The 14,729-nt window shown below is 54.9% G+C and overlaps 1 protein-coding gene across 2 annotated transcripts in view; it reads right to left on the bottom strand.

Annotated features, from left to right (window-relative positions):
* slain1a (SLAIN motif family, member 1a) overlaps nt 1-14,120 on the bottom strand; it is a 149,101-nt gene extending 134,981 nt beyond the window's left edge. Inside the window, exon 1 of one of the 2 annotated variants that reach the window (XM_072476202.1) lies at nt 13,750-14,120. In XM_072476202.1, the coding sequence (XP_072332303.1) occupies nt 13,750-14,120 (371 nt within the window). The remainder of the gene's footprint in view (nt 1-13,749) is intronic. The other variant, XM_072476203.1, reaches the window with a different exon arrangement.
* Between the last annotated feature and the right edge of the window lie 609 nt (nt 14,121-14,729).

Below are 14,729 nucleotides of genomic sequence, written 5' to 3'. Positions count from 1 at the left end.
GCATTTGGCTCAGTAAAACACAAGGCTGTGAATGAAATGAAAATCGCTTATTGGCACAAGTAGGCTTCAAATGAAATTACTGTGAAAAGCCCCTACTCGCCACATTCCGGCACCTGTTCGGGGAGGCTGGTACGGGAATTGAACCGTGCTGCAGACCTGTCTTGGGCTGCTTTCAAAGCCAGCGATTTAACCCAGTGTGCTAAACAGCCCCTAAAGCACCTAGTCGCCACATTCCGGCACCTGTTCGGGGAGGCTGGTACGGGAATTGAACCCGTGCTGCTGGCATTGATCTGTATTATAAGCCAGCAATTTAGCCCACTGTGCTAAATCAATTGTGGATTGCACTTCAAAGATTTGGAGGTTTAAGACACTTCATCGCAATCCTACAACAGCCTCCTCGTGACAGCATGACTGCAACGGTCTTGAGTGGGAGATCTGAAACATAGCCACCCTCTAAATCCAGATTGACAAAAAAAGGCACAATGCGCCAAATGGCATTCTTTCACACCTGACTTCATCACCTTCAAAGAATAATTCATTTTGGTGCAGTTCCCCATGTTAATCTTAAGCTACTGAAGCTTACTGTATAGCAAACTGATGTTTCAAACAGTTAATAGCAACATCAGATACAGTACTGTATTAGACATTAAGAGGTAGAGGAAAATGCTATGCCTATCGGGCATCCCAAGGAATTATTGCTCACAACTTGTGATCAACATTAAACATAAGGTCCTCAAAGCGTTCTCTTAAAAAATAGTCCAGTTTATTCCTTTGTAATTGGGTTCCATTGCCACGAGGGACAGCCTGAGAGCTACCACTGCTTGGTGGATTTCAAGTATTTGAACATTTTCTTCAAAACAAGTTTTCAATGAATAAATAGTTCCCATTAATAAGACTATGAAACAGATTCCCTTGAACACACCAAACAGGAATTGTTACAAGTCAGGTTATTCTGAAAACTTTATACCTGTGACCATAGCTGTGTCCTTGACACGAACTAGAGTAATTTGTTACAGAGAAAACAGTGACTCCTTAACTACAGTAAACTAGATACAATGCAAGATGCCTGACGATACTCGAGGCAGTAAATATCGCACCGTTAGACTATGTTCAGTTGAGAAGAAATAGTTCAATTTGCTAATAGCTACACATTACACTGGACAGGGCAAAAAAAGAGGATACTCTGGCATGTTATTAGAATTACAATATTGGGTAATTTTACACATTCGCACTCGGGCCACAGAACATTGTTTTTTGGGAGTGCATTATGGGAATTTTGGAAGCCACTATGATTGTCCATCCATAACCTTGAACAGAGAAAAAACAGAGGGGGGAGGCAAGGGTCTGAACTTAGGAAATTTTGAAAAGAAACCTCAAAATATGCTAACTGATTCAACACAAGCTGCCCAGAGTGGTCTCGTTCTTTTCAGTAGCTTCTGCGATGGACTTTAAATGGGAAGAGGGTTTTACGTAGAGTCCTTTATCATAGAATTTACAGTGCAGAAGGAGGCCATTCGGCGCATCGCGTCTGCACCGGCTCTTGGAAAGAGCACCCTCCCCAAGGTCAACACCTCCACCCAGTCCCCATAACCCAGTAACCCCACCCAACACTAAGGGCAATTTTGGACACTAAGGGCAATTTATCATGGCCAATCCACCTAACCTGCACATCTTTGGACTGTGGGGGGAAACCGGAGCACCCGGAGGAAACCCACGCACACACGGGGAGGATGTGCAGACTCCTCACAGACAGTGACCGAAGCCGGAATCGAACATGGGACCCTGGAGCTGTGAAGCAATTGTGCTATCCACAATGCTACCGTGCTGCCCCAAATGATGGGCCAAATGGCCTCCTTCTGCACTGTAAATTCTATGATAAAACACAGCTGGTCCCCTTGATTTCTTGAGAATTATGCAACAAATTATCCAGCAAAGTTATATGTCCACCTAGATGTGTTTGAGAAATTGCTGCTTGATGTTTGGATTTGGATTTATTGTCACGTGCACTGAGGTACAGTGAAAAGTGTTGTTCTGCCTATACTCCAGACAGATCGTTCCATACATGAAAAACACAGGACAATGATAGATACGCAAAGTAAATACATAGACACAGACATTGGGTGAAGCGTCCTGTAAGCACACCCACATTACAGGACCATTTCAAAGATTTGAAAACTGCAGGATGCACTGTAAATTGTATTTGATGCTCTTCTTTGATGAAAAAGGGCACAAAACCAAATCTTAGAAAGAACATGCATTTATATAGTGCCAGTCACAACCTCAGGTCATACTAAGGCACTTTATAGCCAATGCAATACTTTTGAAACATATCACTGTTGAAATGTAGGAAAAAGAGCAGTCAAGCTTTATACAGCATGGTCCCAGAAGCAGCAGTGTGATAGTGACTGGATAATTCATTTGTTAGTAACATTGGGGTTGAGGAATAAAAGTTGGCTTGAATATTGTGGCAAACTCCTCTATTCTTTGTCATCCATTACAATAGTGACCACAATGCAAAGTGCTTCATTGGCTATAATTGGGAGGTCCTGCGGTAATGTAGTTACTACTGAAATGCACATTTTAAACAAATTTTAAGTGCCCATTCTTTTTTTTTCAAAGGGGCAATTTAGCGTGGCCAATCCACTTACCCTGCACATCATTGGGTTGTGGGGGTGAGACCCACGCAGACACGGGGAGAACATGCAAACTCCACATGGACAGTGTCCCCGGGGCCAGGATCAAACCCGGGTCCTCGGCGCCGTGAGGCAGCAGCACTAACCACAGCACCACTGTGCCGCCCTATCTAAATGCACATTGATCTGCTCTTCAAATAGTTCACAAGGTAAGTTGTGCCCACCTGAGAGGGGATCTCTTCAGGAAGAGAATGCCTCTAATGGTGAAGTAACTCCTTCGGTCCTGACCTGGAGTTGGGTGGTTTTTGGATAATGATTTTGAACAATACGCACGGGAAACCCTCTTAGCGTACCTTTGGTCAACCCTTGATCAACCAGTCATTGAAGATGCAACAAATGTCTATAGGCTTGCATACTTTTAATGTTTACGAGCAATGGGAACCACTGTGCCTGACTGACATAAGCTGGAGTTGAAATACAAGATACCATTATTTTTCAAAGGGGCTACCATTAGTTTAGTATCTCAAATCAAACTCCTGCACTCCATCTTATCCAGGATATCAAAAGATCTTGCCGATGGCTGAACTTGCCGTCTTCATCTTGACATTTGGTCGATAAAGTCAGTTACTATTGTAACATAAGTTGCCACAAAATCATACAAATTCCTGTTTGACTAAACAAAAATTTTCCTTCAACCACTGGAATGATAAAATCGGAAAGGCAGCCTTCAAAGGAGAAGTGGAAAAAACGCATGGCCACCGGACCTCCCAGTTATCGATGATACAATATTGTACCAACTGAAAATCCCAAATAAGATGAAGGAAAAAGCTTTGTGTTTCAGCTGGTCGCCATGTAGGTATTTTGTTTTGAAATTGAAAAACCATTTTCCAACCTCAAAAATCTACATTTCTACTCTGTGGTGGCATTCCTTCTATAACTGTCTGCCTGCCTGCCTTATTCTCACCCTCAGTCCATTTGATGCATCGTTCACCGATCGGCCTCTATTCTACTTCTTTTGCTTCTAGTACGGCTGCCGCACACTTTTTTAGATGGTGAGTTAAGGAATTCACAGCTTACGTTTAAATCTGACAAGTTAATCTTGGTGTAGCTCACCAGACAGAGGCCACAAAATCAGGTTGGAGGAATCACAATTGCAAAGGATACAGGTGCCAATGGGTGCAGAAATCCGTGTGTTATTTTTATGGTCTCCAGTGAAGCCCACGTTGTAGAATAAATTACAATCGGCTTATTATTTGTGTCATAGGATACCACCTCCCCCCATCTCCACTTCTACATTTAAAAAAGAAAGGCTATTGCCTGAAATCAGTAAGCCTAACCAAATGCCTAAATGCCGAAACTGAAATGAGGTTCTCTCCAAAATGCCTCAAAAATGAGGTGCTACCTCAGAAGGGTACAAACTCCATTCTGGTATTTGTTTCCCATGACGTCACCCCAGCCACCCTTTATAACCTCTGAATGAAACTTCCAACTTGCACCATATTGCGAATCAGAGGTCCTATGGACCTGACTGAGGTTGCCCGCACTGGTTTCATGTCGGATCTAGAACAGTTAGAAGATAGAGGAAATTCATAGAATCCCTGCACTGCAGAAGGAGGCCATTTAGTCTGCACCAATCTCTGAAAAAGCATCCTATCTAGGCCCATACCCCCTCCCTATCCCTGTAACCCAATAACCCCACCTAACCCTTTGGACACTAAGGGGCAATTCAGCATGGCCAATCCACCTAACCTGCACATCTTTGGACTGTGGGAGGAAACCGGAGCACCCGGAGGAAACCCTTGTAGACACGGGGAGAATGTGTAAACTCCACACAGTCACCCAACGCCAGAATCAAACCCGGCTCCCTGGTGCTGTGAGACTGCAGTGCTAACCATTGTACCATCTGGCCTGGGTTCAATCCAGGATCCAAAACAACACAGTCTATACACCATCCAATCCCCAAGTTTATATATTTTTTTATTTCCATTAGAAGAACATTCAAGAAAAACAATTGTTCACTTGTTCAAATGACATTAGCTATTCTTGAGCGAAAGTTTATTTTTCGTTATTCATTGAAGGGATGTGGGCTTCTGGCTCGGCCAGCATTTATCGCCCAATCCTAGTTGCCCTCGTGATGATGATAGATGCTCACAAGTACAGCATTATAGATTGCTGTTGTTAAACCACATGGGGCTGGATTCTCTGTTCCCCCAGCCCCGTGTATCTCGGCGGTGCACCATTTGCTGGCTGCAGTATTCGCTAATTCTGCCTCTTGTTAATGGGATTTCCCATTGAAGTCATCCCACGTTGCCGGGGAACCCGCGGGCAGGGGTGCGCTGCCAGCTGGAAAAGAGAATCCTGATTTTTTTTTTGAGGACAGGCTATTAGGAAATAATAAAATAAAACAAAACAGTTTGGATTGAATTATTTTGATTCACTGCAACCGCAAACCCTTATTTTTTGGAAGAGGGATAATGACAGCTTTTATTCGGCGACGAGAATACTCCTGGTTTTTAAAATATACTGCGTTTGCTTCATTTCAATAGTACTCCTGCTCAGGCAATTTTTGTTCATAGTTCTGACCCAAGGTTCCAGAAATGCCATGTGCATCTGTGCTTTACTAAGGGATATTAGAAACACATTACAACAAATTTTATGAATGAAAGCACCTGATCAACACACAACACGGGGAAAATAGCAGAGACTCCGCCCATCAGATTTCCATCCACTTTATCAAATTTTTATGTTCAGCTTTTGTTTCCAAAAATCCACGAGAGTGTGGTTCATAACAGTAAATGTAGCTTCCCGGTTGTGTTATTTAGTTGTCTGTGCAACATCTGTGATTACATCAGGAAAACAACCAGCCGTTGAAAATACTACCATTTTGAAGCTATTTCCTGTCAGCTTCGCTCATTGGTGGCACTTGAACCTTCAGATGTGAGGGGTAGTGGGTTTAAACCCATGTCTCCTCCTCCCGACCCCATGGATAGATTCACAGGCCAGTACAGAGGCAACACTGAGATATCGGGCTCACATTTATCATCTGGACTGGAACTAGGCCACCCAGGGAGCTAGCCCACCCAGTGGGTGTTACAGGATAGTTCCGTAATTTTAATCACTCAGCCAAAGGTGGCCAAAAAGTCGGCAGTAAGCAGATGCCTGGCCGTTAAAATTAGGTGGCAGCCGGACCCAGGAAACAGGCCTTGGCACAAGGAGGTTGCGCATCAAGGAGATCTCCAGTCAGTGAAGTAGTGGTTTGGGAGATTAACATTGCAATGAAGTTACTGTGAAAATCCCCGAGTCGCCACACTCTGGCGCCTGTTCAGGTACACAGAGGGAGAATTCAGAATGGCCAATTCACTTTCGGGACTTGTGGGAGGAAACCGGGGCACCCGGAGGAAACCCACGCAGACACGGGGAGAACGTGCTGAATCCGCACAGACAGTGACCCAGGCCCGGAATCGAACCTGGGACCCTGGAGCTGTGAAGCCACAGTGCTAACCACTATGCTACAGGGCAAGCCAGAAAATAACATTTTCGAACTTACTTTCAGGGTCTCTTCTGTCTCTTGTCAACATTATTGTCGAGAACATTGCCCTACCAGCAATTAATTAACATTAAAATTTAGCCGTACCTGCCTGCTAGTAAGTGATTAGATTTATTTTCCCCTGGTGAGAGAATGCTGTGCAGTCAGCAGTATAGCTTGAGTTTGATGAATATGTATTGTTCAAAACAGGTACCAGTACCTACAGTATAACCATATTCCTATCCAATTTTCTTAAAATTTTCTTATAGTGTCTTGGGTAGAGGATACACCTGAAACTGAAAAATGACATTCTAATGATCAATAAAGCTGTTTCGCGATCATAGAATCACAGAGTTTACAGAAGGAGGCCAATCGGCCCATCAAGTCTGCACCAGCCCTTGGAAAGAGCACCCCACTTAGGCCCACGCCTCCACCCTATCCTCGTAACCCAGTAACCCCACCCAACCTTTTTGGACACGAAGGGCAATTTATCATGGCCAATCCACCTAACCTGCACCTAACTGTGGGAGGAAACCGGAGCACCCGGAGGAAACCCACGCAGACACGGGGAGAACATGCAGACTCCGCACAGTGACTCAAGGCAGGAATCGACCCTAGAGCTGTGAAGCAACTGTGCTAACCACTGTGCTGCCGTGCTGTGACAACGGACACAGTGGGATAAAAGAGTATTATCAATGCCAATAATATCATAACGTACTTTGACCTCTGTTGCTTTATTAAACATACTGTTTAATTTGACATTTTTGCTCATTATATTACTGATACGGTAGGGAATTTGCCACAATGCTTTTACATTCCTGTTCGATGGAACTGGAGAAACCGAGTGTAACCGCTATTGGCTTAAAAAGGCCTAAAAATACGACCATCAACAAAGCAAAATAATATAAAACAGACAAGTAACATATTTTCTATCAGTGGTTATTGTGCACTGTCGAGTAGTTTGAGCACTGGAACTGTGGACCTGGAGTTAATTAATAGATTCCTGCATTCTCATTCTCTGTTATATTTGAGCACAAAGTACGTCACTGTGGGCTTATATACACCAAGGATTGTTGTAACATCACGTCAAAATGTGATGGGCTGCTAAACACTTCCAACACACAATGGTTTTAAATTGTGTTTTAATTTTTAATGAGAACGTTAAACTGGTAAATAATAATTTGATTTCACTATGATCATTGACCTCCTTTTCAATCAAAAGGAAGATTAACATCAAATGGCACAACATTAAAGCTTCAGAAAAATATACCTTGGACCAGTCAACCCTAGTCCCAGGACAGGATGAAACTGTTTTATTATTAAACAGCATCACATGTCAATTGGCAGATGCAATAAAACATAACAGACACTAAATCTAGGCGATGAAATACAGCCTTGTACACAGTGTGGACTTGTAACACAAACATGAGAGTAAACCTTGGGGAACATACGGCATGGTTGTAATGACAACTCATTGTGAAATGCTGGTGGATATGGTGAATCTCTGAAATTGAACAAATGGTGGGAGATGGAGCTGAGAAGGAGATGAAAGAGGATGAGAGAGAGAGGGTGGAAGAGGACGAGAGAGAGAGAGATGGCAAGAGGATGAGGGATGGTGAGAGGAAAGGGAATGAGGGAGGATGGGAATAGGGTGGAGAGGATGACAGGAAGAGGGCAATGGGAGAGGGAAGGGGGCAATAGGAGGCGGAAGAGGGTGAGGGAGGGGGAAGAGAGGGAGGGAGGGGGAAAAGGGGGAGGGAGGGGGAAGAGGGGGATGGAGGAGGAAGAGGGTGAGGGAAGGGGTAGAGGGAAAGGAAGAAGAGATGAGGGTGAGGAAGAGGAGGAGAGGGTGAGCGAGGGGGAAGAGAGTAGGGAGAAGATTGGGAAGCAGATGGCTGCATAGGGAAAGAGGATGGGGAGAGAGGATTGGGAGAGGGGGAGAGGATGGGAACAAGAAGAGAGGATGGGGAGAGAGAGAGGATGGGGAGAGGGGGAGAGGATGGGGAGAGGGGGAGGGAATGGGAGAGGGGGACGGAATGGGGAGAGGGGGAAGGAATGGGGAGAGAGGGAGGGAATGGGGAGAGGGGGAAGGAATGGGGAGAGAGGGAGGGAATGGGGAGAGGGGGAGGGAATGGGGAGAGGGGAATGGGGAGAGGGGGAGAGGATGGGGAGAGGGGGAGGGAATGGGGAGAGGGGGAAGGAATGGGGAGAGAGGGAGGGAATGGGGAGAGGGGGAGGGAATGGGGAGAGGGGAATGGGGAGAGGGGTATGGGGAGAGGGGGAGGGAATGGGGAGAGGGGCAGGGGATGGGGCGAGGGGATGGGGTGAGGGGGAGGGGATGGGGAGAGGGGGAGGGGATGGGGAGAGGGGATGGGGAGAGGGCGAGGGGATGGTGAGAGGGGGAGGGGATGGGGAGAGGGGAGGGGCGGGGAGAGGGGAGGGGGGTGGGGAGAGGGGAGAGGGGTGGGGAGAGGGGGAGAGGGGAGGGGAGTGGGGAGAGGGGGAGAGGGGAGGGGGTGGGGAAAGGGGAGAGGGGTGGGGAGAGGGGGAGAGGGGAGGGGAGTGGGGGTAGGGGAGGGGGTGGGGAGAGGGGGAGGGGGAGGGGGGAGGGTGTGGGGAGAGGGGGAGGGGATGGGGTGAGGGTGAGGGGATAGGGGGAGAGGATGGGGAGAGGGGGTGGGGAGAGAGGGAGGGAATGGGAGAGGGGGAGGGAATGGGGAGAGGGGGAATGAATGGGGAGAGAGGGAGGGAATGGGGAGAGAGGGAGGGAATGGGGAGAGGGGGAGGGAATGGGGAGAGGGGAATGGGGAGAGGGGGAGAGGATGGGGAGGGAATGGGGAGAGGGGGAAGGAATGGGGAGAGGGGGAGGGAATGGGGAGAGGGGGAGGGAATGGGGAGAGGGGGAAGGAATGGGGAGAGATGGAGGGAATGGGGAGAGAGGGAGGGAATGGGGAGAGGGGGAGGGAATGGGGAGAGGGGAATGGGGAGAGGATGGGAAGAGGGGGAGGGGATGGGGAGAGTGGAGGGGGGTGGGGAGAGGGGGAGAGGGGAGGGGGTGGGGAGAGGGGAGAGGGGTGGGGAGAGGGGGAGGGGAGTGGGGAGAGGGGGAGAGGGGAGGGGGTGGGGAGAGGGGGAGGGGGTGGGTAGAGGGGGAGGGGGTGGGGAGAGGGGAGGGGGTGGGGAGAGGGGGAGAGGGGAGGGGAGTGGGGAGAGGGGAGAGGGGTTGGGAGAGGGGAGAGGGGGAGAGGGGAGGGGGTGGGGAGAGGGGGAGGGGGTGGTGAGAGGGGGAGGGGTGAGTGTGAGGGTGAGGGGATAGGAAAGGGGGTGGGGAGAGGGGGGTGGGGAGAGGGAGAAGGGGGTGGGGTGAGGGGGAGGGGGTGGGGAGAGGGGGAGGGGGTGGGGAGAGGGGGAGGGGATGGGGAAAGGGGAGTGGGGAGAGGGGGGTGGGGAGAGGGGGGTGGGGAGAGGGGGGAGAGGGGGTGGGGAGAGGGGGAGAGGGGGGTGGGCAGAGGGGGAGAGGAAGGGGGGAGAGGGGGTGGGGAGAGGGGGTGGGGAGAGGGGTGAGGAGAGGGCGAGAGGGTGTGGGGAGAGGGGGTGGGGAAAGGTGGAGAGGGGGTGGGGGGAGGGGGTGGGGAGAGGGGGAGAGGGGGTGGGGAGAGGGGGAGAGGGGATGGGGAGAGGGGGAGAGGGGGTGGGGAGAGGGAGAGAGGGGGTGGGGAGAGTGGGAGTGGGGGGAGAGGGGGAGGGGATGGGGAGAGGATGGGGAGAGGGGGAGGGGATGGGAGAGGGGATGGGGAGAGGGGGAAGGGGATGGGGAGAGGGGCAGATGGGGGGAGGTGATGGGGAGAGGGGGGAGGGGATTGGGAGAGGGGGGAGGGGATGGGGAGAGGGTGGGAGGGGATGGGGAGGGGATGGGGAGAGGGGATGGGGAGAGGGTGAGGGGGAGAGGGGAGGGGAGAGGGGAGGGGGCAATAGGATGCGGAAGAGGGTGAGGGAGGGGGAAGAGAGGGTGGGAGGGGGAAAAGGGGAAGAGGGGGAGGGAGGGGGAAGAGGGTGAGGGAGGGAGTAGCGGGAAAGGAAGAAGAGATGAGGGTGAGGAAGAGGAGGAGAGGGTGAGAGAGGGGGAAGAGAGTAGGGAGAAGATTGGGAAGCAGATGGCAGCAGAGGGAAAGAGGATGGGGAGAGAGGATGGGGAGAGGGGTAGAGGATGGGAACAAGAAGAGAGGATGGGGAGAGAGAGAGGATGGGGAGAGAGAGGATGGGGAGAGGGGGAGAGGATGGGGAGGGAATGGGAGAGGGGGAGGGACTGGGGAGAGGGGGAAGGAATGAGGAGAGAGGGAGGGAATGGGGAGAGAGGGAGGGAATGGGGAGAGGATGGGGAGAGGGGGAGGGAATGGGGAGAGGGGGAAGGAATGGGGAGAGAGGGTGGGAATGGGGAGAGGGGGAGGGGGAGGGGGAGAGGGAGAGGGGGAGGTTGAGAGGGAGGGAGAGGGGGAGGGGGAGGGGGAGGGAGAGGGGGAGGGGAGAGGGAGGGGGAGAGGGGGAGGGGAGAGGGAGGGGGGAGGGGGGAGGGGAGAGGGAGGGGGAGGGGGAGAGGGAGGGGGAGGGGGAGAGGGAGGGGGAGGGGGAGAGGGAGGGGGAGAGGGAGGGGGAGAGGGGGAGGGGAGAGGGGGAGAGGGGAGGGGGAGGGGGAGAGAGAGGGAGGGGGGAGAGAGAGGGAGGGGGGGAGAGAGAGGGAGGGGGAGAGAGAGGGAGGGGGAGTGGGGGGTGAGGGGGGAGGGAGAGGGGAGAGGGGGGAGGGAGAGGGGAGAGGGGGTGGGAGAGGGGAGAGGGGGAGGGAGAGGGGAGAGGGGGCAGAGGGGAGGGGGAGAGGAGGAGAGGAGGGGGGGAGAGGGGAGGGGAGGGGCGAGAGGGGAGGGGAGGGGGAGAGGGGAGGGGAGGGGGGAGAGGGGAGGGGAGGTGGGGGAGAGGGGAGGGGAGGGGGGAGAGGGGAGGGGAGGGGGGAGAGGGGAGGGGAGGGGGAGAGGGGAGGGGAGAGAGGGGAGGGGGAGGGGGAGAGGGGAGGGGGAGAGGGGAGGGGAGGGGAGGGGGAGGGGGAGAGGGGAGGGGGACGGGGAGAGGGGAGGGGGAGGGGGAGAGGGGAGGGGGAGAGGGGAAGGGGATGGAGAGAGGGGAAGGGGATGGAGAGAGGGGAGGGGGATGGAGAGAGGGGAGGAGGGAGGGGGATGGAGAGAGGGGAGGAGGGAGGGGGATGGAGAGAGGGGAGGGGGATGGAGAGAGGGGAGGGGGATGGAGAGAGGGGAGGGGGATGGAGAGAGGGGAGGGGGAGGGGGATGGAGAGAGGGGAGGGAAGGGGATGGAGAGAGGGGGGGGATGGGAGAGAGGGGAGGGGATGGGGAGAGAAGGGAGGGGGAGGGGATGGGGAGAGAAGGGAGGGGGAGGGGATGGGGAGAGAAGGGAGGGGATGGGGAGAGAAGGGAGGGGGAGGGGATGGGGAGGGAGGGGGAGGGGATGGGGGGAGGGGATGGGGAGAGGGGGAGGGGATTGGGAGAGGGGGGAGGGGATGGGGAGAGGGTGGGAGGGGATGGGAGGGGATGGGGAGAGGGGATGGGGAGAGGGTGAGGGGGAGAGGGGAGGGGAGAGGGGAGGGGGCAATAGGATGCGGAAGAGGGTGAGGGAGGGGAAAGAGAGGGTGGGAGGGGGAAAAGGGGAAGAGGGGGAGGGAGGGGGAAGAGGGTGAGGGAGGGAGTAGCGGGAAAGGAAGAAGAGACGAGGGTGAGGAAGAGGAGGAGAGGGTGAGAGAGGGGGAAGAGAGTAGGGAGAAGATTGGGAAGCAGATGGCAGCAGAGGGAAAGAGGATGGGGAGAGAGGATGGGGAGAGGGGTAGAGGATGGGAACAAGAAGAGAGGATGGGGAGAGAGAGAGGATGGGGAGAGAGAGGATGGGGAGAGGGGGAGAGGATGGGGAGGGAATGGGAGAGGGGGAGGGACTGGGGAGAGGGGGAAGGAATGAGGAGAGAGGGAGGGAATGGGGAGAGAGGGAGGGAATGGGGAGAGGATGGGGAGAGGGGGAGGGAATGGGGAGAGGGGGAAGGAATGGGGAGAGAGGGTGGGAATGGGGAGAGGGGGAGGGGGAGGGGGAGAGGGAGAGGGGGAGGTTGAGAGGGAGGGAGAGGGGGAGGGGGAGGGGGAGGGAGAGGGGGAGGGGAGAGGGAGGGGGAGAGGGGGAGGGGAGAGGGAGGGGGAGGGGGAGGGGAGAGGGAGGGGGGAGGGGGAGAGGGAGGGGGAGAGGGAGGGGGAGGGGGAGAGGGAGGGGGAGAGGGAGGGGGAGAGGGGGGGAGGGGAGAGGGGGAGAGGGGAGGGGGAGGGGGAGAGAGAGGGAGGGGGGGAGAGAGAGGGAGGGGGAGGGGGAGAGAGGGAGGGGGAGTGGGGGGAGAGAGGGAGGGGGAGTGGGGGGTGAGGGGGGAGGGAGAGGGGAGAGGGGGAGGGAGAGGGGAGAGGGGGAGGGAGAGGGGAGAGGGGGAGGGAGAGGGGGCAGAGGGGAGGGGGAGAGGAGGAGAGGAGAGGGGGGAGAGGGGAGGGGAGGGGGAGAGGGGAGGGGAGGGGGGAGAGGGGAGGGGAGGGGGGGAGAGGGGAGGGGAGGGGGGGAGAGGGGAGGGGAGGGGGGGAGAGGGGAGGGGAGGTGGGGGAGAGGGGAGGGGAGGGGGGAGAGGGGAGGGGAGGGGGGAGAGGGGAGGGGAGGGGGGAGGGGAGGGGAGGGGAGGGGGAGAGGGGAGGGGAGAGAGGGGAGGGGGAGGGGGAGAGGGGAGGGGGAGAGGGGAGGGGAGGGGAGGGGGAGGGGGAGGGGGAGAGGGGAGGGGGACGGGGAGAGGGGAGGGGGAGGGGGAGAGGGGAGGGGGAGAGGGGAAGGGGATGGAGAGAGGGGAAGGGGATGGAGAGAGGGGAGGGGGATGGAGAGAGGGGAGGAGGGAGGGGGATGGAGAGAGGGGAGGAGGGAGGAGGATGGAGAGAGGGGAGGGGGATGGAGAGAGGGGAGGGGGATGGAGAGAGGGGGAGGGGGATGGAGAGAGGGGAGGGAGGGGGATGGAGAGAGGGGGGGATGGGAGAGAGGGGAGGGGATGGGGAGAGAAGGGAGGGGGAGGGGATGGGGAGAGAAGGGAGGGGGAGGGGATGGGGAGAGAAGGGAGGGGGAGGGGATGGGGAGAGAAGGGAGGGGGAGGGGATGGGGAGAGAAGGGAGGGGGAGGGGAGGGGGAGGGGATGGGGAGGGGGAGGGGATGGGGGGAGGGGGAGGGGATGGGGGGGAGGGGATGGGGAGAGAGGGGAGTGGGAGAGAATGGGGATGGAGGGGGAGTTGGAGAGAATGGGGATGGGGAGGGAGTATGGGGAGGAGGGGGAGGGAGTATGGGGAGGAGGGGGAGGGAGTATGGGGAGGAGGGGGAGAGGATGGGGAGGAGGGGGAGAGGATGGGGAGGAGGGGGAGAGGAAAGACAGGGAGGAGGAGAAGAAAATACATTGAGCTCGCCCCAGCAATAACAAACATGGCTATGTGCAAGCGGGTGACAAAGGCAGTAAGGAGAGGTGAACAGTACCAGTTGTCCTCGTCTCCGCTGCAGCGGCCGCTGTCCAGGTCCAGGGTATCCACCTCCTCCAGGAGCAGCCGGGCCTGGCCGGAGGAGCCGAGTGGCCGGCCAGCCGCTTGGCTGCAGGCGGGAGGCTGGCGGCAGTGAGTGGGAGCGGGGTGGAGGTAGCTGCCGGGGTAAGCGGTCGAGCCCGGGCCAGGAGCGGGGCAGTAAGCCGGGTTGCCAGCGGAGGGGTAGGCGGCGCTCGCCCGGCTCTTCAGCTGCTCGTTCTGCCACTCCAGCTTCCGCACCAGTTCCTGCAGCTTCTTCACCTCCAGCTCGGCGCTCACCTTGGAGCTGATATCCCCGGCTGCAGCCCCCATCACCTTCATCACCTCCATCCCTCCCACCCCCCCCCCCCCCCCCCAAAAAAAACCTCCTTCTGCTGTGTGTGTGTGTCGATGGGGGTGAACAAGAGCTGCTGCTGTCTCCAGTTCAGCCCCTAGCTTTTTCTCCCTCTCCAACACAACAAAGAGCTGGCGAATACTGCGACTCCTGCAGAACCCTCCTCTCCCAATCTGTGCCAACTCTCTCAAACTGCAGCACTCATCCTGTCTGCCAATCTGTGCCGACTTTCATCTATCTCTCCCACTAATAACGCCATCATTCGACACTTATTTTCCTCTCTTCTCTCAATCCCTTAAAGCTTTAATTTTGAGGGTGTTTTTTGAGGAGGGGGGGGGGGGGCGGGGGGCTGGTGCTACTGCCCCAGCAAAGCACCGCCCACTTCAATGGAGGAATGTCCCCTTGACCACAAATGGCTTGCAAACACCCTCATTGCCCTCCCCATTCTGTCCTCTGAATATTTTACTGTTTTACTGCTGAGAAATATGCTTCAACATGTTTAGCACATTAACTTGCGTATGTTCCTCAACACACATGCAGCTCTTGATCAGTGGAGCACTGCTTTCCTTGTGTCTAAACAAAACAAGAACAGCAAGGTGGTCATT

The sequence above is a fragment of the Scyliorhinus torazame genome, chromosome 15 (genome assembly GCF_047496885.1).
Source record: "Scyliorhinus torazame isolate Kashiwa2021f chromosome 15, sScyTor2.1, whole genome shotgun sequence".
Classification (NCBI taxonomy): domain Eukaryota; kingdom Metazoa; phylum Chordata; class Chondrichthyes; order Carcharhiniformes; family Scyliorhinidae; genus Scyliorhinus; species Scyliorhinus torazame.
The sequence above is the reverse complement of the archived record's forward strand: the minus strand, read 5'-3'. Positions and strand labels throughout refer to the sequence as shown.